The sequence below is a fragment of the Empidonax traillii genome, unplaced genomic scaffold (assembly GCF_003031625.1).
Source record: "Empidonax traillii isolate 1590-97213 ecotype Southwest subspecies unplaced genomic scaffold, ASM303162v1 scaffold112:size1231168, whole genome shotgun sequence".
In the NCBI taxonomy this organism is placed as follows: domain Eukaryota; kingdom Metazoa; phylum Chordata; class Aves; order Passeriformes; family Tyrannidae; genus Empidonax; species Empidonax traillii.
Window position 1 is genome coordinate 967,263 of NW_020955305.1, and position 25,768 is coordinate 993,030.

General features: G+C 38.3%; 1 protein-coding gene and 1 long non-coding RNA gene across 5 annotated transcripts in view; one reads left to right on the forward strand and one right to left on the reverse strand.

Annotated features, from left to right (window-relative positions):
* Positions 1–3,264, forward strand: part of LOC114057058 — a 6,104-nt gene extending 2,840 nt beyond the window's left edge. The window contains exon 3 of the long non-coding RNA XR_003571119.1: positions 2,762–3,264. This is a non-coding gene — a long non-coding RNA (uncharacterized LOC114057058). The remainder of the gene's footprint in view (positions 1–2,761) is intronic.
* A 7,788-nt stretch (positions 3,265–11,052) lies between these two features.
* GLRB (glycine receptor beta) overlaps positions 11,053–25,768 on the reverse strand; it is a 49,805-nt gene continuing 35,089 nt past the window's right edge. For 2 of the 4 annotated variants that reach the window (XM_027882844.1, XM_027882841.1), the window contains 2 exons: positions 23,857–24,149; positions 11,053–13,616 (listed from right to left, as the gene is read on the reverse strand). In XM_027882844.1, the coding sequence (XP_027738645.1) occupies positions 13,320–13,616; positions 23,857–24,149 (590 nt within the window). In that variant the 3' untranslated portion in view covers positions 11,053–13,319. The remainder of the gene's footprint in view (positions 13,617–23,856; positions 24,150–25,768) is intronic. The other 2 variants (XM_027882842.1, XM_027882843.1) reach the window with 1 other exon arrangement.

Here is a 25,768-nt window from a genome sequence, read left to right on the forward strand (position 1 = left end):
AAGGCAAATACAAGCTGACAAGAATGTTAACAGTCTGTTCTCTACTGACATATCTGGGGTACACTTTCAGTGTACTCACGCTCTGATTTCTATTCACTTGTGACTTGAAACTTTTTTCTGTACAACAGAAGGAATTTCCTGAAAACTAGGTGTTTTTTCCCTCAGGAATCATCACCATGTGGTGATCTCGTATCTTTGGAATCCCAGGCAATGGCACTGATAAAGCAGCTCTGGATCTACAAATTGCAGACGGATTGAAACCCAAGGCTAATATGTGCCAGTGATAGTAAAACCTTGCTCACATATTCCTTATGGCTGCATTTAACTCTATGAATATTGCAGGAAGTTGTTTCTGCTGTTGTAGTGAGTGTCCAGAGGTAGCATTTTGAACAAGAACATTGGGCAAACACCAGCCCATGGGAAATGGGCTGTGTAATGGTCCTTCTCAGCATAGGGAAGGCATGTTCTTGGTTTAATGTTTCATTCATATATAAAAACTATTCATAAAATATATGCCTACTCCATTTACCTTAGAAACCTGCAGAAATCAGCGGATCTTTTTCAAATTTGAGCCTGTTGCAAATTTGATGGCCATCAGCTACTTGATTTCCTTTTGTATCCCAACATCTAAAATTAGTTCATGAACACTGGACTCCTATTGAGAATGGAAGTTCTGACAGTGATTTTGCATGCTAATCAACACTATAATTTGTTTTATGACCTCAAACAGGATTCAGGATAGTATTCACATAAGATTTGCAAAGATGCTTTCCATTACAGCAGAAATAACCACCAAACTCCTTAATCCAAGGAAGACAGCTTCTCAGAACATTCCACAGTGCAGGAGTGGATCTCTCCTTCTTGTCTGAAACAGTTTCTGTACAATCTTGCTCACATCCTATGCACAAGGTTTTGAGACCAAGAGGATTTTCTGAACAAGCAGGAAAGCTGCAATGACAATGCCAGGGCTAATCCTGCTTTTGGCCTGGAGACCAAACCATCAGAGGCCAACACAGGGGAGGGGGAGAGGGTGGTGTGTCACCTCCCTGCATCCCTTGATGCTGGGAGCCCCGTTCCAGGTTGCTTGGTGGAGCACAGGCAATTTGGCTAGCTGTCAGCATGACGAGATATATGAGAGCAACAGGCTGCTTTTCTGCTCCCTCCACAGTGAAGGAGAACAAAATTCACTGCAGTCACCAAGAGAGCAAATGAAAGCTCCATTTTTCTTCTTCTGTAGGGATGTTTCCCTTTTGAACCTTACAACAACATCAGAAGGCATACAGGCACCAGTTCCCACTTGTATCAGTGCCACTGGTCACAGTCAGCCAATTCACACTGAACTGGCAATGTAACATGATTTAATGTATCCACAGGTAACTGAGAATCAGGGCATAAATTCATTTATAAGCAAACTGTGCAAAGCTTCCTTTTTTATTATTATTTTTTTAAATTTCATTTTAAAAATAAAAAAAAAAAGCCCCACAAACCTTCTTTTAAAAAGAGACATGTTCGTGCTATGGATTTAGTTTAAAAATGGCTATGTTATTACAGTACATTTTATTTATATCACTTTTCTAGTTTTATAGTTTTGTCAAGGTTTCTGTCACTGGGAAATAGAGTTAAATTTAAGATATGGTGAGTAAGAGCTTAAACATTGATCAGTCAAATGGTGCCTGTTACATTTTTCAGGAAAAAATAATTAAAAATATATAAATAATACAAAAAATCTCCAGAAAATGTTAAAATAATGTATTTTATGACAAAAATTAGTAAGAGACATATTGTGGCAGAAATTATACTATGGAGCTCAAGCACTTAGCAACATTAAAAGTTAAAGGAACAGATAGAATTGCATGAGACAAGACAACAGTTTCTTCCTTCAGGACCTGTCCAAAAGATAGAAAGCCTTTGTTTTGCCCAATTACTCACTGCAGGCATTTTACACTATACTTTAAAAAATATCATCAAAATAGGATATAAAAGGACTGTTGTGATTTGATACATCAGCTCCCTTATCCTTATCATTAGAATCTTTGCCCAACAGAAATTTCATTTGGGTTCACCGTTTACCTCTTTGACATCAATAATTTTTATTTTAAGAAAACAATTTGTTCAAGAAACAGCTTGCTTGAGTTATCATGGAAATGTACAGAGTTCTGCTCAACAGAAGTTTATTTTTAGTTCTGAAAAACCACTTCAGTGGTTCAGTCCCAGAACTAGTTCACAGCAAAGTTATTTTTACTTTCACCTCTGCATTGGTATATCTTCCCAGAGATTAGCTGCGATAGTGTTGTGCTAATGTCAAGCTTTTACAGAAGGAAAAAGAAGCAAACCAGAAATTTAAGATATAAGTAACCAATTCTTATGAGGCACTTAATTACATACTTTGGACTAGAAATATATCTTCTTCACAGTAAATATACAGGAAATAGCATCCTTCTAACTGTATAATTGCTTTAAATTTAGGGTTTAATATCAGAGCTTATAGTAAAAAAATTCCAGCTTATATTTGTGACATTAAAGACAAACAAAATAATGCTGTTTATCTTTAATGAAACTTCATTTGTGTTGTATTGGAAAATTATCTTATATAGATTAACTGCTAGCCATTATTGGCGGTCTGTGGAGTTTCCATTTAACCTGAGACTGACCTGGTTCCTTTCTAATTGCATTGCCCTTAATGAGACGCACGCATGGAGGTGATGTGCACAGGTAGCTGGGTTCTGAGTAATTTTAAATTTCTGGTTTCCTTCCACTACAGGGCCACATACACAGAACAATGAGTGAATGCATCAAAGGCTAAAAAAGAGATGAGCTCTTGCAGTCTCTAGGGCAGTTCAAAAACTGTAGTTAAGAGCACACAACAACAACCTAACTTTGAATTTGGAAACATCACTTTCCTAAGTGTAAACTAGGTACGAAGGATAACACAGAGAGAGAGAGGATTTATGCTACAGCAGGGAATATGTGGGCCAATGACTCCCAATCTCTCCCAAATCCTGGTTGTACCCAACCCCTGAGTACCAACTGTAGATACCGTGCATATAGCATTAATGCTTCTCTGTTAAATCAAGCAGATATTCTGCTGTGATCTAATGAATTCACTTTCCATAACTAAAATTATTAAAAAGTCTTTGCTAATGGTATCTGACATAAATAAGAGCACTGAAAGGCATTTTCTGCAGGAGAACCCTCATCAATATTTGCCTGTATTCTGCTGGCTCCCTGTGGTGTTAGCAGTACTAACAAAATAGAACCTTAATTTTGGAGGTTGGTCAGCTGTAGCAAATAAATGTCAAAAGAAATGAAATGAGTTTACCCAAAACACATAAGACTACCTTTTGAAAAAGCTAGGGAAACATAGAGATCAGAAACTTCTTGCCTCAAACGTATATCTAGAATCATCGAGTTCTTACTCATGTTTTAATACCAGAATAGTAGCAATATATTCTTCAGATTTTCCTCACAGCAGGGAGAGTTCAGTCATTTGAGGCAGTTAAGGAAAATCACAGATTACAGCAGCACTCCAAGCACTACTGCTGAACAAGATCGCAGATTGCAATATTGCTTCTTTCCTTGCTTCTTGCAGCACTGCACATAAATAGTCTGTAGAATAAATGTTTCGCTTCAGAGTGGAATTTTCTCCATTCATCATCTGATTATTTTATAATTTTATTAATTATAGCTCATCTCAATTCAGTGCCTCATTAGAAGAACAGACAATTTGGTGTTATTGGCAAATGGTTGTGTGACACATATGGATAATCAATTACAGTAATATCCCATGAAATGACAGTGAAGCTAAATGGATTGAAAACACCACCCTACATGGGCTTCCTCTGCTTTCCTTTTGAATGTCAACCATGAAAGACAACTCAGCAGTAAGCAATCTGTGAGTCAGACACGTGTGGCACTCACTTTCAACTTCCTGTGTAAGAAACAGTCCCCAGGTGATTCTATCTACACTGCTGTTGGATTACATCCCATAAATGACAGACTGTAGCGCCTAACAGGAACTTCCCACCTCAAGGATTTAGCTAACAAACCCCAGAAACATATCCATATTATTCTGTATCCTTTTTATTAATTTATTTCCTAGTAATTAACAACATATTGATTAATTACTATACATACATTAGCAATCTAATAAAATATTAGATACAAAATAATCATCCTTTTTCTTTAAAAAAGAGTACATTGTTGTACATTAAATGTAATAACACTTGTTCTGAATTTGCAATTGAAGGAGCTACTCCAGTATGTGATTTATTATCCCATGGCCCACATAACTCACTCTGTGTCATGGCAGGGGATGATTTATTTTATAGGAAACTGAAAAAAATTAATGGTATGATATGGATGTACTTTGCAAATACTTGCCAAACTAAACAAAAGTAACAATAGAAGGGGAAAATACTGGTAACATTTTAAATTCTGACATGCTGTTTTCATGAAGGTTTATTCCTAAGAATGCAATTTTATTAAATATAGATATTTATGCTTATGTAAATTAAATTACAAATTAATAACTGTTTCATTTTAAATGCTACAAATTCTTCCTTTGTTACTCTGCAGACTCTTCTGTGGAATTTGGATGCAAGCAAGGAACTGTGAGGTCATTTTTAAACATCTTCTTTAGCTATGAGAAAGAAGCAAAATTAAAGGAAAGAATGTGTACATGCACGCGGGTTTGATTCTCCTCTGACAGTCGATCAGAAAAAATTACAGTGTAAAGCCTATATAAATGAGGGGGAACATCAGGCACTTGAAATCAGAGCCACACTACTTTCAGAAATGTTAAGACTGTGAGAAGCCAAATGCAGCTATCACTACTGTATGTCACTGAATTTATGATTAATAATGACTATTTAATACTATTTGTGTGCATTAAAGTAGTGCCTTAAGGCACTGTACAACATACAGAAACAGATGATTTTTTGCCCCAGCAACATCCAATCTAAACAAAAGATACTTGCAGCAACAGAAAGCCACCTTGTTGTCTTCTGTCACTTGGTGAAGAGGAACATAAAAGAATAGAGGAAATAATCTGCCAAACTTGCACTGGAGATCTTGCCTCTACTTACTGGGCACTGTGTTTAGCTACAGACCATCTCTTATCCACAGTGTTTGGACTTGGGCTGCACACAGAGCCATGTCTTCAGCCATGCCCTGTGTGCAGTCAGACAACAGCAGTTCTTGTACTGCTTGGTCAGAGAAGAAATAATTCCATCAACTAAATTCTTGCAGCATGAACTGGTGGAAAGACCATACATATTACAGGAGAGCACAATGGTCGTGTGCAGATATGACATCAGTATGGACAAGACTACCTGGTCTCTTCTATAAAGCTTTGTTTTTCTTTTCAGTTGAGAAGAGGTTCAATGTTATCCTGTCTTTTAAGACTGGAATCTCCTTTCAGACAAAATAATTTATTCCAATTGTCAAAGCTCATCAGACTCTCAGCATGAGGCTTGCATAAATGGGTTTATTCCTAGCTGTTTCATTTGCACACTCCACGAAATTTTTTTTCCTATTTAATTTCATCAAGACTTTTGTCACAGACACCAGCAAACTTTCTGCAAGAGCACTGTAATGTAAAACACAGTATCTCTTCCTTATGTTCCTGTGGATAAAAAAATAAAGCACAATATGCTGTAGTATGCTTAGAAATATTCCCATTTTAAACTGCTTTTCCTGAAATAGGAAGACTATAGAAGAATATGACAAATAAAGCAATAAAGCTATGCTTATGGGTAACAGATAATAAAGGGCTGCCAGCTTGGATATGCCCTTGCTGTTTAAAACCTCCCATGGTAAAATTCGTAACATTTAGTATTCTACAGTAGTGGTGTAAAATACTCCCATGAAATTGTAGTGTTTGGGAATATTACTATGGCATCATTGTTGTTATTTTTCTAAAGAAAGTGCCTCTCTGTTGCAAGAAAACTCATCAAGTGGTGAATGTGGTGAACACATTATTGCAAAGGCACAGGATTTGGGAAGCCTAGCTGTGTTCTCCTCTGGCTGGTTTGCCTTGAATACATGTACAGGGCAGGTGCTACGAGGAGAGAGGTTCTTGTCCTTGTCCAGGCTTCGGTAGGGCAGCCATCATGACTTCAGCAGATCCTCTAAAACCTTCTTGGCTTTAAGACTGCAGCAAGGCAAGAGCCTTGAGTCCAGAGAAAATATGTAAGGTCGATGCGATTTTCTCCAGACATTATGTGCATTTGTTTATTCTTTTAAGAAATTTATTTATTTAAGAAGTTTTCACCTCGGGGAAACAACCAACTAGAAAATATGAAGAATTACTAATAAAGACTAAAGTTTAATTCCACAAAGTAGATGATAGCTCATGGTGGATTCTGTATATCATTTGTATTTGCTTGAGAAAAGATTGCTTCTGTAACAGACTGGTCCTGAAGCACATCCAGAAGGATAATGGGAGCAAGGCTGCCTCAGAAGCTGACACAATCAGACAGATATTTTAAAAAGCCTACAAAGATTTTACACCCTCCAGTAGGCTGAGGCAAAACAGGATTTGTCAGAAGCAGGAGCAGGTAGCAAGACAGGCTTTGTCAAAAGCAGAAGCTGATGCTGGAGTGGTATTGGTCAAAAACATTAGTCTTTACAGTCAGCTCCTGTCAGTATTATGCCTTTGAAATAACCAGTACTTAAATTAATGTTTTCCAGTGAGCTAGCCTTTGGGAGTCAAAGAAACAAATAAATTAATCTGGAAGAACGAATCTGCCTGAGACACTGATAAATCTGTTATGACAATGTAAGGCTTATTAAACACGGAGAAACATTATTTCCCTAGCCTCTGGGTCAAATGCAAGTTTTAAGGTTAATAGAGGAAATCAACATTTTAAAATATGTCACATGGACTACTTTTTTTTTTGTATTCTGCTTTTGACAGGAAATTCATGATTCAATACACTTAACTCAAAAATATAATGCATGTAATGAGATGTTATCCAAATATCACAATACTCTGAGTTATAGGGACATAACTGAAATGGCATAGCACAGATAATGCTAAAATTTGAGAAACAAGGGGATCCCAGGTCTTCTCATATATTACTGTCCCTCTGTTCCTGAACACCAGCACTGGCTTGCCTTCGTGAACACTGTTAGGGTCACTCACATCTTTACTCTGACTGTAGGGAGATGAACAGTAGGAAGGCTGCAGTTTTTGCCAAGGAAATCACTCAAGCTTGATAAAAGAAGTGCTTTGCAGAACAGAAAAGCCACACAGTGCTGTTGATTGTCATGATGTATGCTACAGTGAAAGAAGGTGGAAGCACAGGGGCTGCCTACACACAGCTTTTCCTCTCAGCAGCAGTCTCAGTTTCAGCAGAGGTTTTTCTTGCAATTTATGGCGCTAGAGAAGGTTTCCTTTGAGTTGAAAGGTTTTTGCAGGGGCCAATGGTACAACTTGACCTGCTATACTCAGGAGGGTTTCTTGGCCCCAAAAACCTTGAGTTTGCTTCCTCAAGTGAAAAATAACTCCCACTGTGATTATTCTTAGAAAGAAACAGACCTAAACAGATATATATGAAAAACTCCACACAATCCACTGCCACATCCTCAAGAACTCATTAGGTGGAAAACAGTTATGCAATACCTTATCCTTTGAACTTCATATTCCCCACACTTCTTTGTTTCAAAGTACCACATGTGGCCTAAGCAACTGCCTGGTGGGATAGAAATACTCAGTAATCCACATTGTCTTACTGGTTTGTCTCCGTCACTGTAAATCATACCTTCATGCAGTCAGAGGAGAGACCACTAATTTTCTTGTACTAAAAGACATGTGCTTAATGCACCTGCTGTCTCTGTGTGACCGCTAATGGTGCCAGGCAGACTTTGTATATTTATCTCAATACTCCAAAGATGAGTTGACCAACAGACTTGAAGGTCCTTCAAACACATCCCCTCTTAGCTGGGAGTCAGTGTTTTCTGACTCCAGAATCTGATATGTTGAGAAACCCCATGCCGAAGAGTAATCAGGAGCGCCCCTCAAGATCAGGGTTCATATCCACAGGCATCTGGAAGCCAAAAAATACTTATACAGTCTTAGCCTTATTAGTCTCACTAGTTTCTTTAGTCTCATTATTCATTCAAAAGATTCTGACCTAATATCCTCTATTAGATTTAAGGACCTTAAACGGAATAGCTCGTAAAAGGTACAGTCATATTACCTAGACTCAGGAGGTGACCTCCTTCATGCTCAGGGGGGTGAATCCAACTCACTCATTCACATGTGCCTTGGTTCAGGAAAATAAACAGGCATTTTTCTGTCACTGCCAGTGAACGCTCTTGTCAGTACGCAAACTTAAACATGTCAGAAATCCCGTACGTCATCAAGACCCACGGAGAGAATGTTTTACAGTGGCATCTTTCACATCACCCGTGGGAAGAATCAACTCTGTCTTAGCACACGGTGCGTCATCTGGCACACACCTACATTTCACAGGCATGGGCTGATAAACACCCACACCAGCTAACTTTAAACCAACCGTTTGAGCGTAACAGCCAAGGCAGCACAAAGCTTAGTGGGGGTTAACACTAAGCATATTTTTTCCTGTCCTAGCCAGCAGGTACGCTTCCCAACCAGAGCTCACTGTCACCATGGTGATGTTCCCAGCCCTCCCCAAAACATCTAGTTTAAGGCTAATTTGGATAGGTCTGCGTTAGCTGTGGGCATTTCAGTGACTGCAGCACAGACACACTCATAGCAATGAGGGGCTTCACAAAAGATTTCAAAATAGCCAGGTAATCTTTATTTTAAATGTCTGCCAACACCATTCCTACTGGTGGAAGGAGGACAGGTGCAAGGCAGAGTAGAGGGGTAGGCACCTTTCTCAAATAAGCCAGAATACAAAGGAGTGCTGCAAGCAGCCCAGATTGCTTGCAACTGATTTGATACAATGGTGCAGACAAAAATCACAATGATGAGAAATTTATGTCCTTAAAACTGCACATTTTTTTTCTGTATATTCCACTGTTTTCTTAAGTGTAGAGCTTCACAGGAAAAGACTTTGTTTCTATATCTCTTGGGTACCAAAGATGAGCCTAATTTTCCTTTTTTTATAATTAATTCTTTATAGTTATATAAATAGAAGATAACTCATTTATACACAAACCAATTAAATTGTTAGACATAAATTAAATTGTAGACACAAACAAAACTATTATTCAATCTATCTGTATCTGAATTTCTTTCCACATTATTTTCTGTAATCCCAGAATTAGTATACCAGAGCATCAAGTAACAGTGTCCTATCATTCCCTTATCTCCTACACACCTCATTTGTACTCATTGCAGCACTATGATATCTCAACAGCCAGAAAAATCACTTGGCACTGCATATATTCAGGTTGCACTCCCTTGGAAATAAATAATTTAATGCTACCTATTCTATAAATACCCTTATCGCAAGTCACTCAGTAACCGTAACAGTAAGCTGCTTTAATTGAAGAAGAGATCTGTATTATAATGTCTCTTAATAGATTCCCTTAACAGCTATAACAGACTGCTTAAGTAAGGTATTGTCTCTCTACAGAGTAAAATAATTTTAAATAAAGATTACTTGTAAGTGCATTTCCTTTAAATGATTATAGAGCCAGATCAATCACTGTGGTCATGCCCATTGGCACTGCTCCAGAAGGTAGTGTTGCTACTTCCTCTTTAATGGGTAATAGGGTGCTAAAGACACTCTCTCTTTACCCTGTTACCAAGCCCAAATTAATTTGAAGCTCTGAAGAATGAAAGCTGCTTGGCACTGTCTCCAAGTGGTCAATCTTCTGTACACTGAACTTACAGAAATAAACTCCTTTCCTCACTCAAAAGACAGACTGCTCACAAACACCACCTCAGCCAGAATTAACTGAAAAAAAGAGGAGGTGCCACAACCCACTAAAGCTGCCACTACCCACTTTAGCTGCTCCTAAAACAGGATGTCAAACATGAGGTATGGATTACAGGGAATTAGCACATAGCAGCAGATATACTTTTCAAATCACATCCTTACTTATTGTCTATCTTAAATTTGTGTATGCAGTTAAGAAATTAATTAATTAATCTCCATAGAAATTCCTGATGCAGTGTTTGAATGCGTTCTAAAATCCTGAAAAATGTAGGAAGATAACTAAAGGGCAATGACACTATGAATTAAAGGAAGAAAATATTTGGACACTACCCCTCAATGCTTAAGAGTCAAGAAAATACCCAGGCTTGCATTAAGGGTAGAACAAAAATTTGCAACTCTCCTACCAGTAAACAGGAGAACTTAAAGTAAATGTCAGCTGAAACACAGATGGTCTCTCCCTAAAAAACAGATTTTGCTGTCATGCGGTTTGTTCAGACATCATGACTGGTTAATCTAGTTACTAGTGTGTACTTCATGAACTTCATCTTTGCTACTACCTGAATGTCTTAATTTCTACAATTTTGAATTCACACTGCATTGCAAGTTTCTATAGCTGTATATCAATTTAATGTCCATTTATTTTTAATTTAATAATAGTTTTTTTCCTTTCATATTATCACAATCAAGTGAGATCCTATATTGCCTGTACAGTTTTATATTTGCACCGCATTCTCGGAATCAGTCAATAGGCAGAATTTTACAACTAGAGGGTGCTGGAGGACCATAATGTAAGATGGCATGCAAAACTCTCAATGACCTTTAGTGGAAAGAAGAAAAATAAAATAAATCAATTATTACTGCTCAGTAGGACAAGATAATATATTCCAAGGTAATATAAATACTGCAATATTATCCAGTGTAAGTAAAAAGAAAATTAATACTTTACAGCTGATACTGGTTCATTTTAAATTTAGTTTCAAATTTGCTGTTAAACTTTCCTTCTGGCCTTAGATTTTGTGCCATAATGCTATAATGAACAAAAAAACCTTTATCTGAACAATATGCATTCTTTTTTCTTCCCATTGTGTGAGTTGGAAAGCAATTACAGTGTATTATTGATTAAATGTTTTATGATAAAACACAAAAGCCATCAAGTAAGCAGGAAAGCAAGGAACAAAGATTAATTTAACAATAAAATCTATAATTGAGATTTTACAGATAGAATGTGGACACTAATTACAGATAAATCATTTAATAAGAGTTCCAACAAGAAAATTATCTTCCAAAATTCATATAATTTCCAACACAGGGTAATTATTTTCTTGCCTTCCAGTACTGTAAGAAAAAATACAAGTATGAGAATAAATAATGTCTATAAATATAGCACTCTGTACATATAAAAGTTCCCTCTCCCTTCCTTCCTCTCCTATACTTTTCCTTATTGCTTCTCTGATGATTCTGCATTACCTTCAACCAAAAGAATTATTAAAATTTTAAATCAGACCTTTAAGATATCCCTTCCCTCAGGCCCAGTTCAAGACAGCTCAGTAACAGCTGGGATTTTTCTTCCATTTCCTTGGATCAGAAAGAAATCCAAAGGACAAACTGTGGCCACCTGGTAGAGTGGTTCTCTGAAACCCTCATGAGAAAGTGTCCAGGAAGCTGGTGACAAACATGTGACCATACTCTGAGAAGCAGATCCCTTCAACCCAAACACAAAAAGTTGCAACCAGCCTCTGGATCACAAAGTGACAGTGGTTAGAAGAGGCCCTGGGCATGTGCAGGGCTGCCAGATGTCCAGGCGAGGCTGGTGTGGCATGCCGTTGTTCTTCTTATATTCCCACTTTTGACCTTTTGGTTGTGCAGGCTCACGGCACGTGGACACCATTCTCATGGTGGGCAACACCCAAGTGATGCAACAGTCCAATTGTGGTGGCCTGCATTGGCTCAACACATTCTGGACATGCCAGAAATGTAGTACAAGTGAGATCGTTTCTGTTTCCACACTATAGAAGGTCTCATGTATTTAAATCAGTCCCTTCTGAGCCCATGAGGCACCAGTAACCCATATTTAGTCTTATGACTTGCGAAGTTAGCGAGAACTGCCTTATTTTCATATTGTAACTAGTAACATGTACACATGTTGTAACTGGCTGTGGTGCCCCAGTTTTACAAGCAGAGACATATTTCTCTCTGCACAGTCTCATGGGCCGAGGCCAAGTCCCCATGTTTTCTCTCAGAACATATGCTACTCAGATGCCTACACACATGCAGCTTCCTTTAGGCTGCATTTTATCTCATGACTTGTCCTTACAACGGATGCACCCCGGCACCCCCAGGAGGCTCATGACATACTTAAGAGTCTTAGCCCCTTAGACCTTTGGACATGCTTTCACTCCTGCTGGTGGCTACATGTTAGCTAGCACACAAACAAAAAAGGTATAATTAATGGTGAAAATGGGATTTCATTTTTGACAACTGGTTTGTTTAAAATGAAAGCTTTCAAGGGGATAAACAAAACAAGTCAAATAAGATGTGTCTGATGCAACAACAACAAAAAAAACATGACTTACACACTTACCAGATGCTACAGAATGACAAAGTAATGTAAATGTAATGTAAAAATGTATAACAAACCTGATGCTGAACTGCATCTTGTGATTCCTCTCTAAAACTCCTGATACCTTTAGTCTAGAAAGTGGCTTGTTTGTTTTTGACATATTGTATCTAGTTCGTGCCTAAAGAAACAGCAGTCAATATCTGGCCCAATGTTTTATTGTTAGCATATTCTCACGCACTTAAGTGTGCCTGCTTCATGGACACAATTGTTGGGGTTTTTTTCCTGAATGAGCTGATTTTACAAAATTAGTAGTTCTCTGATCTTTATTTTTCCACATAGACAAGATCTGCTTATTTGATACTGCCTTTACTTACAAAGTCTAAATAATATGAATTACATCTTAGCTTTTTCTTCAACAGTGCCATCTAAAATTATACAAGAACAAGATGTTTGGTGGGTGGTTTTTTTCCCTCTGGAAGTCAGCAGAAAAGCTGTTAAATACTACATATACTAGAATACTGATTTTAATAATACTCAACGTGCACATCAGTTTCATTGTCAGAAACACTTTAAATTTCTGTACATTACTAATAACGGAAGAGCGTTATTCAGCTTTATAATGTAGTATGCATTGTCCTTCATATATATTCCTAAAGCAGGATGTGTGCTGTACATTTATATACAATGTTGGTCGGAGCACAGACATTGCAGTGTCATGCTTTCATTCAAATTTCAGATGCCATATGTTCAGTACAATCGCACGGCATCAAGATGCAACATATTGCTTTGCAAATGCAAATAATTTCACACAGTGGCCTTCATGACTAGGAAGGGATAATGAAATGGGTCATATTTTATACATATGAAAAAAATAAATAAAAGATTTATCATAAATATATGGACCAGTATATGACATTGAAGAACAAGAAGCAAAAAGGGAACAGTGCTCTTGCGTAAAGATCGATTCTCTTTGCTGCTGATGGAATGACAGGCTTGGGAGGAGGAGGCTTCTTGTTGTTCTTGGCTTGAGATTTCCCGAGCCCATTGTTGACTTCAATGGGTTTTCCATAACAGTCATAGTTTGATAATTCAAAATCTCTTGGCAAGCTTCCAACGATGCTGAAATCATTGGATCTCAGATCAGATTTCGAAGTGCAAACTTTTTTGCATCTGGTCTCACCAACCTATGAAATAAAGAGTGAGTGGAATCATGATGTACTCACCACATCCCATTAACAAACTTAATGCAGCTGCTAGAGAACACTGCAAACAAATATACAGGAAATTACTTGTTGATAGGAATACATTACATCAGCCTAATTTGTGGAATGGTTACGTTATAAAGTACTTAAGGATGATCAGTCAATCATATAAACTAATCCAAACATTCATAATTGTGTAATTTTTCATGCACAAGGTGCCTCATGCTGTGCAATCTGCTATAGTTAGACTCCTTCATTTTAGGACAATAGAAGGGGAGGGAATATTTCCGTGGGGATGTTTTTTGGATATTAGTTCTGTGCTGATGAACCTGCAGGACAGATACTATTTAATAGTTGCATTTTTCTGAGGTCTGGAAACCATAGTCAGAACTAACCCTAAAATTCAACGTTTGCAATTAAGTGCAGTCTTTTCTGGTTCTAAATAGTTGCCAACTAAAAAAAAAAATAAATATTTGGTGCCCTTCAAACTCATGTGGGGTTTCTTGTGGGGAAAAAAAAGATCCTATATTCCCTTCTTTGGATTTTATAAAGCTTTTATTTCAGGTTCAACACATCTCTAGGAGACCAACCCCAAACTGTTCAGGAAGCTTGAAATGATTTAAAGATTACTTGCAAGACACTGTGTTTTTTGACTTGGGTAAACTTCTCCCAAAGTTTCATTTCAATTAGACTACTCAGTAAAGCAGGGAAAAAAAGGGAAAAGAATACAGACTATGAATTTGTTCACATATATAACCTGGCAGTTAGTCCAAAAAATGCTGTTTCACAAATCATGCTATACACATGGGCAACCGACATAAACACAAGTTTGACTAAGGCTTCCTGGAGCCACTGGTCCACTAAAAATTGGTTCTTCCAAAAGCTGCCTTTCCATTAGTCTGTCTCTCCTCCACAGAGCCTTCACGTATTTTATGCTCAGCTGTCTCCACCTTTTGTTTTCTGCAGTCTTTGGCTAAAGTTTGGGATATTTACATCGTTATATTTTTGTAAAACAATAACAGTGAAATACAGTATCAGACTTATGGATGAATGAAAAACATTCTGAAGAATATAATGAGCTTCTCTATGACAACCAACAAAGTATTCTGCACGGAAGGAACTGAGGTAGAGAGGAAGAGACCTAAACTTTGACTGGGGTTTTCACTCCCATTGTTGACAATGCTGATTCTAGTGCAAGGTGTAAGAGAAGTATGGCACTGTTCCATCTGCAAACAGTAGACACATCTCCCCAGATTTGCCAGAGTTATATTTTCCAGGAAACCAGTAAATTTTGAAACTGATACACTAAAACTGGGGCTCAAGTTTGCCCTGATCACAGCCAGGATAGGGTTAATTTTTTGCAGCATCTGGGAGGGCACAGACGTTATTCTATACCATCTCACAACATTGCTGGAGGTGGGATAAAGGGACCCTCTTCTGGGAAGAAGAGGTTCCTTCTGGTGGACAAAACATGGCAGAGAGAGTTGCAGTATTGTCTACTGGGGAAGTTGCCCATGTGAATAATTTCTTTTCTTATACCTTTTATTATTAAATTATTTATTTATTATTGTTGCTGTTACTGTTTGTTTTCTTATCTCATTGCTGTATCCAGTAAATTGTTCTTATCTCAACCTGTGATCTTTGCCTTTTGTGCCTCCAATTGGAGGGGGGAGGAGGAATGGTGCCTGGTTTCAGTGGGAGTACTAAGCTGAAGAATACCATTCCTAAACCTCAGCAAGGTTACACAGAAAATCAAGATTACAGGTCACAAAAAAAGAAAAACAAGATAGGTATTCTCTGATGGTAAAGCAAAACTATCCTGCAACTGTTTCCCAGTCATCAAAGAGCTGACAGCCTGGAACAGTGTTCATTATTGTAGTAGCAGGGGCAAACTGTCTATTAAGGTGGTCACTAACACTGAGATAAACATGATTATGTGGCCCTGGGTGACAGTGTGCTGTTAGTCACTGATTCAGGATGTTCCTTCCAATCAGATCATAACCAGTGATATAGATAATAAAGATGTAAAGTAGACCCTTGTGCAATGAAAAGGGAACTTGCAGGATTGCAGGGCATGTTAACTGAAGAGTCTCAGGAATATTACATTTTTTCCATGGTCAAAACTAGTAAGATTTAGTAAGGCCACTACAAGAAATAGAATCATGTAGGAAATTATAAGCCTCCTTTTGGATCTGCAAACTTATAGTCCATTCCTCATACTACCAGCAATAAATTGTAAAACTCAGTGACACTAATTGTAGTCTAAGAGCTCTCATTTACAACACAGAATATTCCTGTTCCAACTGTAGCATCTAGAGAGTGTTCCCCTAAAGGCTGTTACAAGTCAGCTCTCATTCACTTGCAGGACTGAGAGAATGGATTCTAGGTCACCTCTGCCTTATAAGCAGAGAAGTGTTCACAGCATGTTCACACAGAGCTTTGCTTAGTTCGCTGTCAACTGGAGAACTGATTTATCAGGGTGACACAATTTCCCTTGTAAGAGCAGCCTGGCCCAAATTTTTCTTTAATAAGTATCTATTACTTTTGAAAATAATTTCATTCATTTCCCTGGGTTTACAAATCTGACATGCTTCCATTTTCTAGACTCAGCTACTGCCTAGCCATACTTTTAAATTTCTTCTCATACATCTCTTCGACTCTCCAGTATTTCTGTTGTTTTAATCTAAATTTGCTGCAGCTGACCTACAGTTTTCCCTGAAAAAGTGAGTTAGTATATATTAAGTATATATAATATATATATTTATCTGCCTTTTATTCATTTTGTCTTGGTTTGTGCTAGAAGTCTAATAATAAACCTAACAATGCCTCTGCTGCTTCTGGTGCTCCTCCTCGCTTTCCACATTTACTGCCCAAACACTTAGCAAAGGCTACAGGAACCATTTCTGTGAAAAACGATACTGCAGGACTTGATTTTAGAGTACTGCACTGAAGATGTGTAAAGAAAGCAAAACGTTGTTAAATGATACATCCTTTTGACTTCATCCTGACACAGAAAATATTTGATATCATTTGCCTTATCCTGCCCATGACCTGTGGGCAGACCCACAGGTTTGATGCTTCCACCAGATTTATGGTTTTTCCACTGCAGGGGATGGGGAGCAGCTATTTGGGAAGGGAAGGCTGTTGGGATAGTGTAGGGCCACCCCACGCCCCCAGAGGAACTGGGCATTTATTCCTTGTCCCTCTGGCATGGAGGTGGGGGGGGGCCAAGGAGGACACAGGAAGGTGACCTGACTCCTGGGACTTGGCCCAAAACACAGACCTAAGTCCCTGTTTCTTCCAGGACTAGGTTGTCTTGTCTTGTTTGGTATGACGAACAGGGGACCTATCTTTTGATTAACAGCTCCAAAGTAACTAAAAATGACTCCTAGAATCCAGAAGGGCCTTTGTGATGATCCTTTCTCACCTTTTACAAAATTCAGGCTGAGCAGGGTTCACTGCCAAGCTCAGAACCTGCCACTGCTCCAGAGCTGCAGCGTGTGGTGTGTGCCTCTGCAGTGGAGCCATATGGCTCAGAAAGGCTTTGGCTGCAAAATTAGGGGAATAATGTCAGAAGAAAATGGGGAAAGAAGAGAAAGAATACACACTGCCTGTGCATGCAGACTGGCAAGCAGGGGGAACTAATTCCCCATTGCTGCCTCTGCTACTTCTGTGTTCCTCCTCACTTTCCACATTTACTACCCAAACTAGTTACATTAGTTTTTCCTTTAAAAACATCCAGGATAGAGATTTTTTTCCATGACCTTGTTTCCCACAAACGTATGTACCTTATTTCTAACCTGAATTTATTTGGCTTCAATATTCAGTCACGAGGTTTGACTATAGTTAGTCTATTAACTGCTGGTACTTACAGATGGTAACAAATCTAACCTTGATTCTGCATAATTCAGATGATGAAACCAGGCCAACATATGAAGCCAAATCAAATATTCTTTAGAGTTTCTTACCTTCACATCATTATCTCTGAAAACCTAATTGATAATACTTTAAAGAATTATATTCAGTTTGATTAAACCAATAAACACACATATCAGCTTTACTTTCACTGACCCATTTAAATTTATTAGCTAACATGGGGATGAATTATGAATTATATTAAAGATAATTAATACTTACAAATACTAATTATTAGCCCCCTGTATGCTATGCAATATTCTCCACTGATTGATGTCAGACTTACAATTATTCATGTTATGCCACTTAGCCTTTAAACGTACTGGCACAAACTTAGCTTCTTGCTGTATTTTGTAATCCTCACAGTTTTAAGGGATTTATTAAAAAATCAACTTTAATGTTCCACAGTACTCATAGACCAGCTCTTTAGAAAATCCTAGATGCAACTTAAGCTGAAGCCTCGACTGTAAAACATCTAACTTTAATAGCTATTGTTTAACATTCTCCTTAGCTACTGTGAATGAGAGCTACTTCATTATTGGATTGAATATATCTGGCTTTTCCACAAACATAAAGCAGAATATTTGTTCAACACTTTTCCCTTTTCCCTAATTCTTGATACTTACAGCTTCTCTACCTATTACTCTTACTAAGTTTTGTCTTCTTGCTATATATGCAAAGTAACTTCCTACTGCCCTCAGTTACGCTAAGCATATATCTTTTTTCTTACCTACATCTATTATTTTCTTGATTTCAACTTACATTAATTGCTATCACCTTCCACTTGCCAGTGAGAAGAAAAGAGATGTGCTTGAAGTTGAGTTAGTTTTAAAAATTTGGCAGTTTGTTTTCAATTGTGATGTTTTTTAGGTCTTGTTTTTTTTTTTTTTTTCAATTAGTATAGCTTCACTTCTGGTCCGTAGCTGTTTTGAACAGTGTTAGATAGTTCACTAGCATAATTCATATTTTTTGATTAAATTCTTCCAGCCAGATGAGACAGTTATCAAATTTGTGAAATCTGACATTTCACAGCACCAAAAATACCAGGACTTTACTCAATTTGTTTTGTGCAACTGGAATAAAGATCCTTTTCAACTGATTGTTCTTCCTGTGATCAAGTCCTCTTCAGCTATCAGGATGAAGTGGAACAAAAAAGCCCTAATTTTCGATTCAAGACTTTCTGAGAGCAGAAATGTATTGCCCATTATTCCCAGCAAAGCTTCAGACATGCTACAGCAGCCTCTCAAGCTCAGTATGTGTCCCTAAGGCTGACATGCTTCCCTACTCTAATGGTGCATTCTCTGCCCTACACAGCACATCTTCCCTGCCACGAAATCACCTCTGCTATTGCACACCAACCTCTTTTTGGCATGCAGATCTATCACAAATGCTGCTAGTTGTGTAAGAGTCTTCCATACAAGATAAAGGAGGAGTTTTCTAACAAGTTCTGTCATTAATCTTTCTTGCACTTGTTTTGTGCTCTTCTCTTGCTCTTGACATAATGATAGATGTAGATCATCAATAAAATAATGATTGTTTAGTCAGACTGAGTATATTTTCCAGTGCAGCACAGCAAGAATTTGCTACCATGTTCCAAATACTCCTTGCAAAGTACAGCAGAAAAAATATTAATGCGTAAAATACCACAGTATCACAGCATAGCTGAGGTTGGCAGGGACCTCTGAGGATCATCTAGTCCAAATCCCTGCTCAAAGCAGATTGCTTGGGGTCTTTTTACAGCCATGTTTGGAATTACCTCCAAGGATGAATACGTGAGTCACTGGAGCAGAAAGTACCTACTCTGTACCTGAAATGCTGTCAGGAACTATTAAAATAGGCTGCAGCCTGTGGTTTTGTGTACAATGGAAAATGTAAAATGGGTTTCTGGTGGTTCTACAATAAAAATTTGAGTCTGGAGTGCCACTCAAGGGTAAAAGACAATACAGGAAGATCAGGTCACCACAGGTCAAAACCAATGGTCAGGTATATTATAAATCAGTAGAGATGAACATAATCCATATCAGGTTTCAGAGCCTAGATGTGGCTCTGACAAGATAAAGCAAGCAATAGCACCACTTGTTTTTGAAAATAACTGGGATTAGGGCTATTACCACCACTTGCATAGCGCTATTCATCATCTGCCAGAACCATTCTTTTAGCAAATGTTCTCTCCAGTCATTAGCACATTATCTGTGGGGGACAGCTTCTATAAATGGGCTTGATGAAAATGTGACTTTTCAAATCGAGGGGTGTTATAGTTAACAGGGCAATCTCTCCCTGTAATCACGTCAGCAGTGAAAGCAAAAAGAAACTGATTCATCTTCAAAACATTTCCCTTTTTGCTTGTTTTTCTCACTGTATGATGTTGTATTGCTAGGAAACACACACGAACTCCTACTGAGGCCTCCCAATAAAAAGCCTAAACTGAAAGCAGTTACCACCAGGTTGCATAATTTTCTCCTCTGCACAGAACAGCAGCTACTTGCAGCCGCTATGAGCTAAGGGAGCCAAGCTGTACTTTCTCGTGGTTTTTTGTCTGTAAATGCATAGCCATTGATGCTTCCAGAAAAACACATCAGAAGTGCTTATATTGAATTTTCTCTTTTTTTTTTTTTTTTTTTTTCCTGCAGATTCAGGGTGATCTTGACAAGCAGACCACTTGACTTTAATCAGACAGTCATATCGATAAACCTCTGTTTTAAAATGGCACTGACATTTCCAGGGTTTCTGTTGCAGGGACCATGACTCATAAAGCATTGGACTTGGGGTGTTGGCAAATGCTAGCAACATGCAGCTTTTACATCAGCCAGTACCCAGGGTTTGGTGGAGAGGGGAAGCGCTATGCATCCATGGAAGCTTCCTTGATCTTTACCTGGTTGGCAAATTGTGAGCTCTTGTTTTCACCCTGACATCTTCACTGTCACTATTGGTGACCATGAGCACTGACTCTATCGACAGAGTGTCAAAAGTGAAAACTTGCAGTGGACCCTTACAGGTTCTGCTACAGAGGTTCTCTTCTCCTAGCCTTCCATTATGAATTACATTAAGCTTTTAATGTTTAGGATATACTGAAAACTTTATCCCTTTACCCAATTTCTTGTCACAAATATGGAACAATAGCTGCTTGTATTTTAAGTATTATCATGTGTTTTTGTTACAGTTGTTTTTGACTAATATCAAACATACCAGGTCTCGAAACCAGATGCCATTTTAACTTTCACAAAAATGAAGCAAGCACATGAAAACAAGTTGTTCCATGAAGGCTGGAATCAGGAACGACTGATCACTTCACTTGCTTCCCTACCCTTCCTCTGATGCCCCTCCCACCTACAGCCTTCCTAACCCAGCAACTCCCCTGTACCTTACATAGAGGCCCCTTCCCAAGATCTCCTGCAGAGACATCACTGCTGCAATGCTGCAAAAGCAGCAAGAGCCCAAACTGCTGCTTAGGGAATGGTGGCAAACTGCCATGGCATTGGGATAGGGGGCATTTTAAAGAGAAATAAAGCAATTTATCTTTTAAAATTTGGTTCCTTTTTAATAACTTACAGATATATATCAGCACCATTCAGTTAATGTTTCATAATATGTAAGTGCTTTATTTAAACTGCAGAAACACAAATGGAGTTATTTATGCTCTCTGTTTTTTCCCCACTTGTATTTTTTTTGCTTTCATGTCTTTCCTGTTGACTTTACCTTTGAGTTCCACCTGGTCTATCCACTGTTTCTAGCTGACATTTCCAGATACACCCTCAGTCACTTTTTCCTAAGTACCATCTCTTATGTGGAAGAAGAACATCCTTGAATATTTCTGCAGGACGCCTACTCATTTCAGAGTGCAGTTTTAAGTTGTCCTTTTCTCCTAAAGCTACACACTAGGTCACCTAAGTCTTTCCAGACATTTAGCAAAGTATTTTCTCTTTCCTCCCACACAGTCCTGTACGACCCTGATGAGAAACAGCTCCTAAAGTTCTGGTAGAGCACTCTGGCCTCTTTTTGTTTCGTATTCTTTATGCCTTTCAACATACAGTTTTTTTCCATTACCTGTTTCTTTAATGTTTCTGTCCTTGCATATTTGCCACATGACAAATGCATTCTCTACTTGATCACTGCTAGGTCTGTATGGGAGCAATCCAAATTTTCTGAGGCAGGCCTAGTTTTGGATTAGGAGTCAGAGCTACCAAAAGATTTACACCTGTTTTGATTTAGGACTTTAGTACAGGCTTTTGCATGGCTGAGAACTTTCAAAGTACTCCTACGTGGTAGCTGGTTCAGAGAGGGAGTTTTCAGCTAGGCAGATTTATGGCTTTCAAATATATAAAATGTAGCATCACCATCCTACCACATCCTAATGTCAAATGATTCATTGGTCTGGGACCTTTCTCTATCTCATCCTGGTCATCTTCCCAGAAATTACCAGCACAGGATACCTCCTCTCTGGCAGGTTGTGTTTCAAAGCAGGCGGATGAATTCCAGCTGGATCACTAGTCATGAGCCACTCAGCCCTATGACCAACTTTTATAGCAATGAATACCTATTTCCACCATGTCTTGGAAAACCATTTTTTTTGTAATTCTCTGTATAAAGATCTTTAGAAGGAATTTGAATGTTAAAAGTCTCTCATAACAAACTGTAAAGACCCTGAAAAGTGCAAGTCAAACGTGAAAAGCTGACGCTGACATTTCAAGATTGTGGAGGGGAGACACTATGAGATCTTGGAGGGCAGACTGAAGTGTAAATTCTCAGAACCTTCAGCATGCTGCTAGACACCATTCATGGGGAATGTTGCTGAACTTCTGCGGACAGTGACTCCCCTTCCTCTAAGTCTTAAAATGCACTCAGTGCCTTCTTGAAAAAAAATTAAAATATGAAAGGGCAACATACATGATAAAAGATATAGTTTTGTTCTCTGTATGGGTATGACAGCAGCACCTGAAAGGGTGTACATACCAAGGAGAATCAGTAATTTAGCAATTCATTTTGTTCACACTACTGAAAAACTATATTTTTTTTGTTAAACTTGTCATTGATCATGCAGAACACTTAGCACTTTTTAAGTACTTGAAATATGAAAAACATATTTTATGCTGCTTTGCTGGATTGTTGCAACTATTTTGTCACAAGAAACAGCTGAATTTGGGACCTGCAAATTGGTGAACACAAAAATATCACATTCAGTTCAGGGAAAGCAAATCTATAGCAGAGCCATCTTTCCTTCTACTTGGTTCCCATGTTACCTGGGTTTGGGGAATTACTTGTGACACAAGTCAAAGCAGTCATGGGGCTGCTCTGAGCTGAACCTAGTTGCCTGCCAAAACAGTTCCCAGAGATTCTTCTGCCAGATGAGAATTATGGTAGTTAAGTGCAATACCTGCAGCTCTTCTGGACTGGAGGTAATTAGTTATCAATCCCAGCTTGATACTGGGACAGGGTTTCAGCCATTCTGGTATAAACTACTCCTTCCTTAAAGAAACATTAAATTGTACCAACAGGATCACTTGGATTCGGCCTAATAGCTTTATTTTTTACAAAAAAATTGCTGAGTCATTGAAAAGGACAAGCCAAATTCATTTTACACATACTGTAGCATAACTTATTTCCTTCTGCAGAATAAATGCCAAATAAATATCACTGAGGACTAAGGGCAGTTGGCCTGGGATGCCCGATAACTCTTGGAATACAAACGGGAACTTCTACAGTAACAGGAACACAGCAGTATGATAGAAAACTTTGGCTTGAGCAAAGATGTACATGTCATCTTTGTCCTTATAATGATATCTGACTGATATACACATAAATGCTATCTGACTGCACAAGAAATGCAGGAACTTTTTGACAGAGAAACAGACCTGACTTTTGTTTACAAATGCCAGGACTTCTGGATTCCTGGCTTCATAGATGCTTGACATGCAATGAAGTGCAGTTGTGGCTATCCTGGGGTGTTATTTGAGTATGCTCTCAGCAAATACTGTCTGAGAGTCCTGTCCTCTGAATAGTTACAGTTTGACAGCTGCTATTTATGAGAAAAATAGCAACTGTAAAGCTGCTTGCTACGTTATTTACCTGAAGCTTAGCAGCAACCACAGTGCTAGGATATTAAAATACAAATTTTTCATTTAGGACATCTGACCGCACATCACTAGGGACTAATTGGTCAGATTTCAAGTCATTAGTTACCAGCACATTTGTAATGTCTTGGCCACGTCTAAGACTGAGCACTATTCAAAACTATTACCGCAGTATACTCCTGGAATTGTTTTAATAGAGGATAATGTTGATTTTGTGTACAGATCTTTGCAGCTCTTACCTGTAAAGTGCTGATGTGGACAGGAGTCCCTGTGCCATTCACAGTGTTCTTCTTGGCAGCATTTCCACCCTTCCCTTCTGCTTGCTCTGCCTTGGCAATCTTTGCTTTTTCGGCTTCAATTCTCTTTGGATTGTTTAGCATTACCTGAACTACAGCATACTCCACCAGGGATGCAAAGCCAAAGAGAAGGCAAACAATCAGCCACACATCTAAGGCCTTCACGTAAGACACTTTGGGAAGTTCAGCGGCAAGAGTGGTACATTCAGATGCCAAGCTGAGCACTGAGAAAATACCTACAAAAAGAAAAAAACAATATATTGATTAAGAAAACTTCCTCTCAGTGACACTGGCTGTGCTCTTCCTCTGAAACAGACAATAATGAATGATGTTTTGTAACAGGGATGTTAGTAACATAGTAACATTGATGTTTTCAATGGGACTTCACAATGCGGTTGGTGCAGCACATGTCCAAAGTGCACATGCCTTCAGTTCATGAACATATTAAACTGAACACTTATGTAGGATATTGCAGTTAATGGTGAATTATTAAGTACCTTCATTTTATAAACAGGGAAACACATAAGTGAGGCCAAACTAATTGTTGTGGTTTTCCAGCCCCAACACACAGCTGGGAAATAAGCTGACCAAAGACTTATCTTACGATGTGCAAGTCTGGGAAGGTGGAAGAGAAATATATGACACTTAAACCAAAGGACTCCAAGTCCTTTAAATTAGACTACCATTGTCCCAGAAATCTGAACTATGCTGCAGCAGGAACAATTCTCTGAATGACCTGTTCACAGGTGTGATATTCAAACCTTAGGTGAAAGGGAAATTTTGCTGAAGAGCAGACTTGCATGAGCACATCACAAAGTCTGTGTTCCCGATTCACTCTGAAGATGAAAACACGGAGGTGACTAAGGGTCTACAATCATTCCCTATTTGAGCCTCCAGGATCTAGAGGAAGCTTTCTAGATAAAGGGCATTTCATGAAACCCTTATCATGAACAAAAACCCACATGTGCAAAGGTTGTTGAAAGGTCACACATTGTGGATTTCAACAAGCATTTCTCCTAATAAGGCTTTCAAATGTCACAGTCAACACAAGGCTCATATCCCAAGAGACGAAAAACAAGCCTGATCTCACAGAAAGATTTCTCACAGGGTCCTATGAAAAGAGAACAGTAGTATGAACACCTACTTTTGGAAAAAGCTAACTTTAGAAATGGCTGTCATGAGGGAAAACTTAGTTAAACCTGCAAGTTCAGAATGTCCCATTTTGGTTTTGTGAATGCTAATGATAAAAGGCTTTACTTATGAGTGGGCAGCTTAATGAAATATAATTGATGTCTATAGAAAATGTTGGCCAAAAAGAGATATTCAGTTACTCTCAACTACATTTCTTATACTGGTCAAATGTGCTATCCAAAGCATAAAAAATTTTGTCATTCATAGAAAGATAATTTCTTCAGATAGATTTTAAGTAACTGAGGATGTGAAAATGTTAATTATACTGAAAATATCTGTATTTGCCTATGAAAATATTCAATTCTAGTTGATCATAAACAACACATTCTTTTGCTACTGTTCCTATTTGGATTTCAGCAAGATTGACATGATACTTTATTTGGCATTAATCTCAAATGGGCAATTTGCTAGCTGCTAAAACACTGAAGCATAAAGAAATGTTTACACTCATGCAACTTTAAACCACAGAATTTTATGATCTTTTATTTAGAAATGTGTAGTATCGATGGATCACTGCAAAGCTGGATTTTTTTTTTGTCCATGGGGATAATACAGAATGGGCCCATGTGTTACCTCAGAACGGAATGATACGGTAAATACTCAACAGACAATCCTCAGTGTCCACTCTGGCTTATTCTCTACCTATTGTATCTGAAGCAGTAAA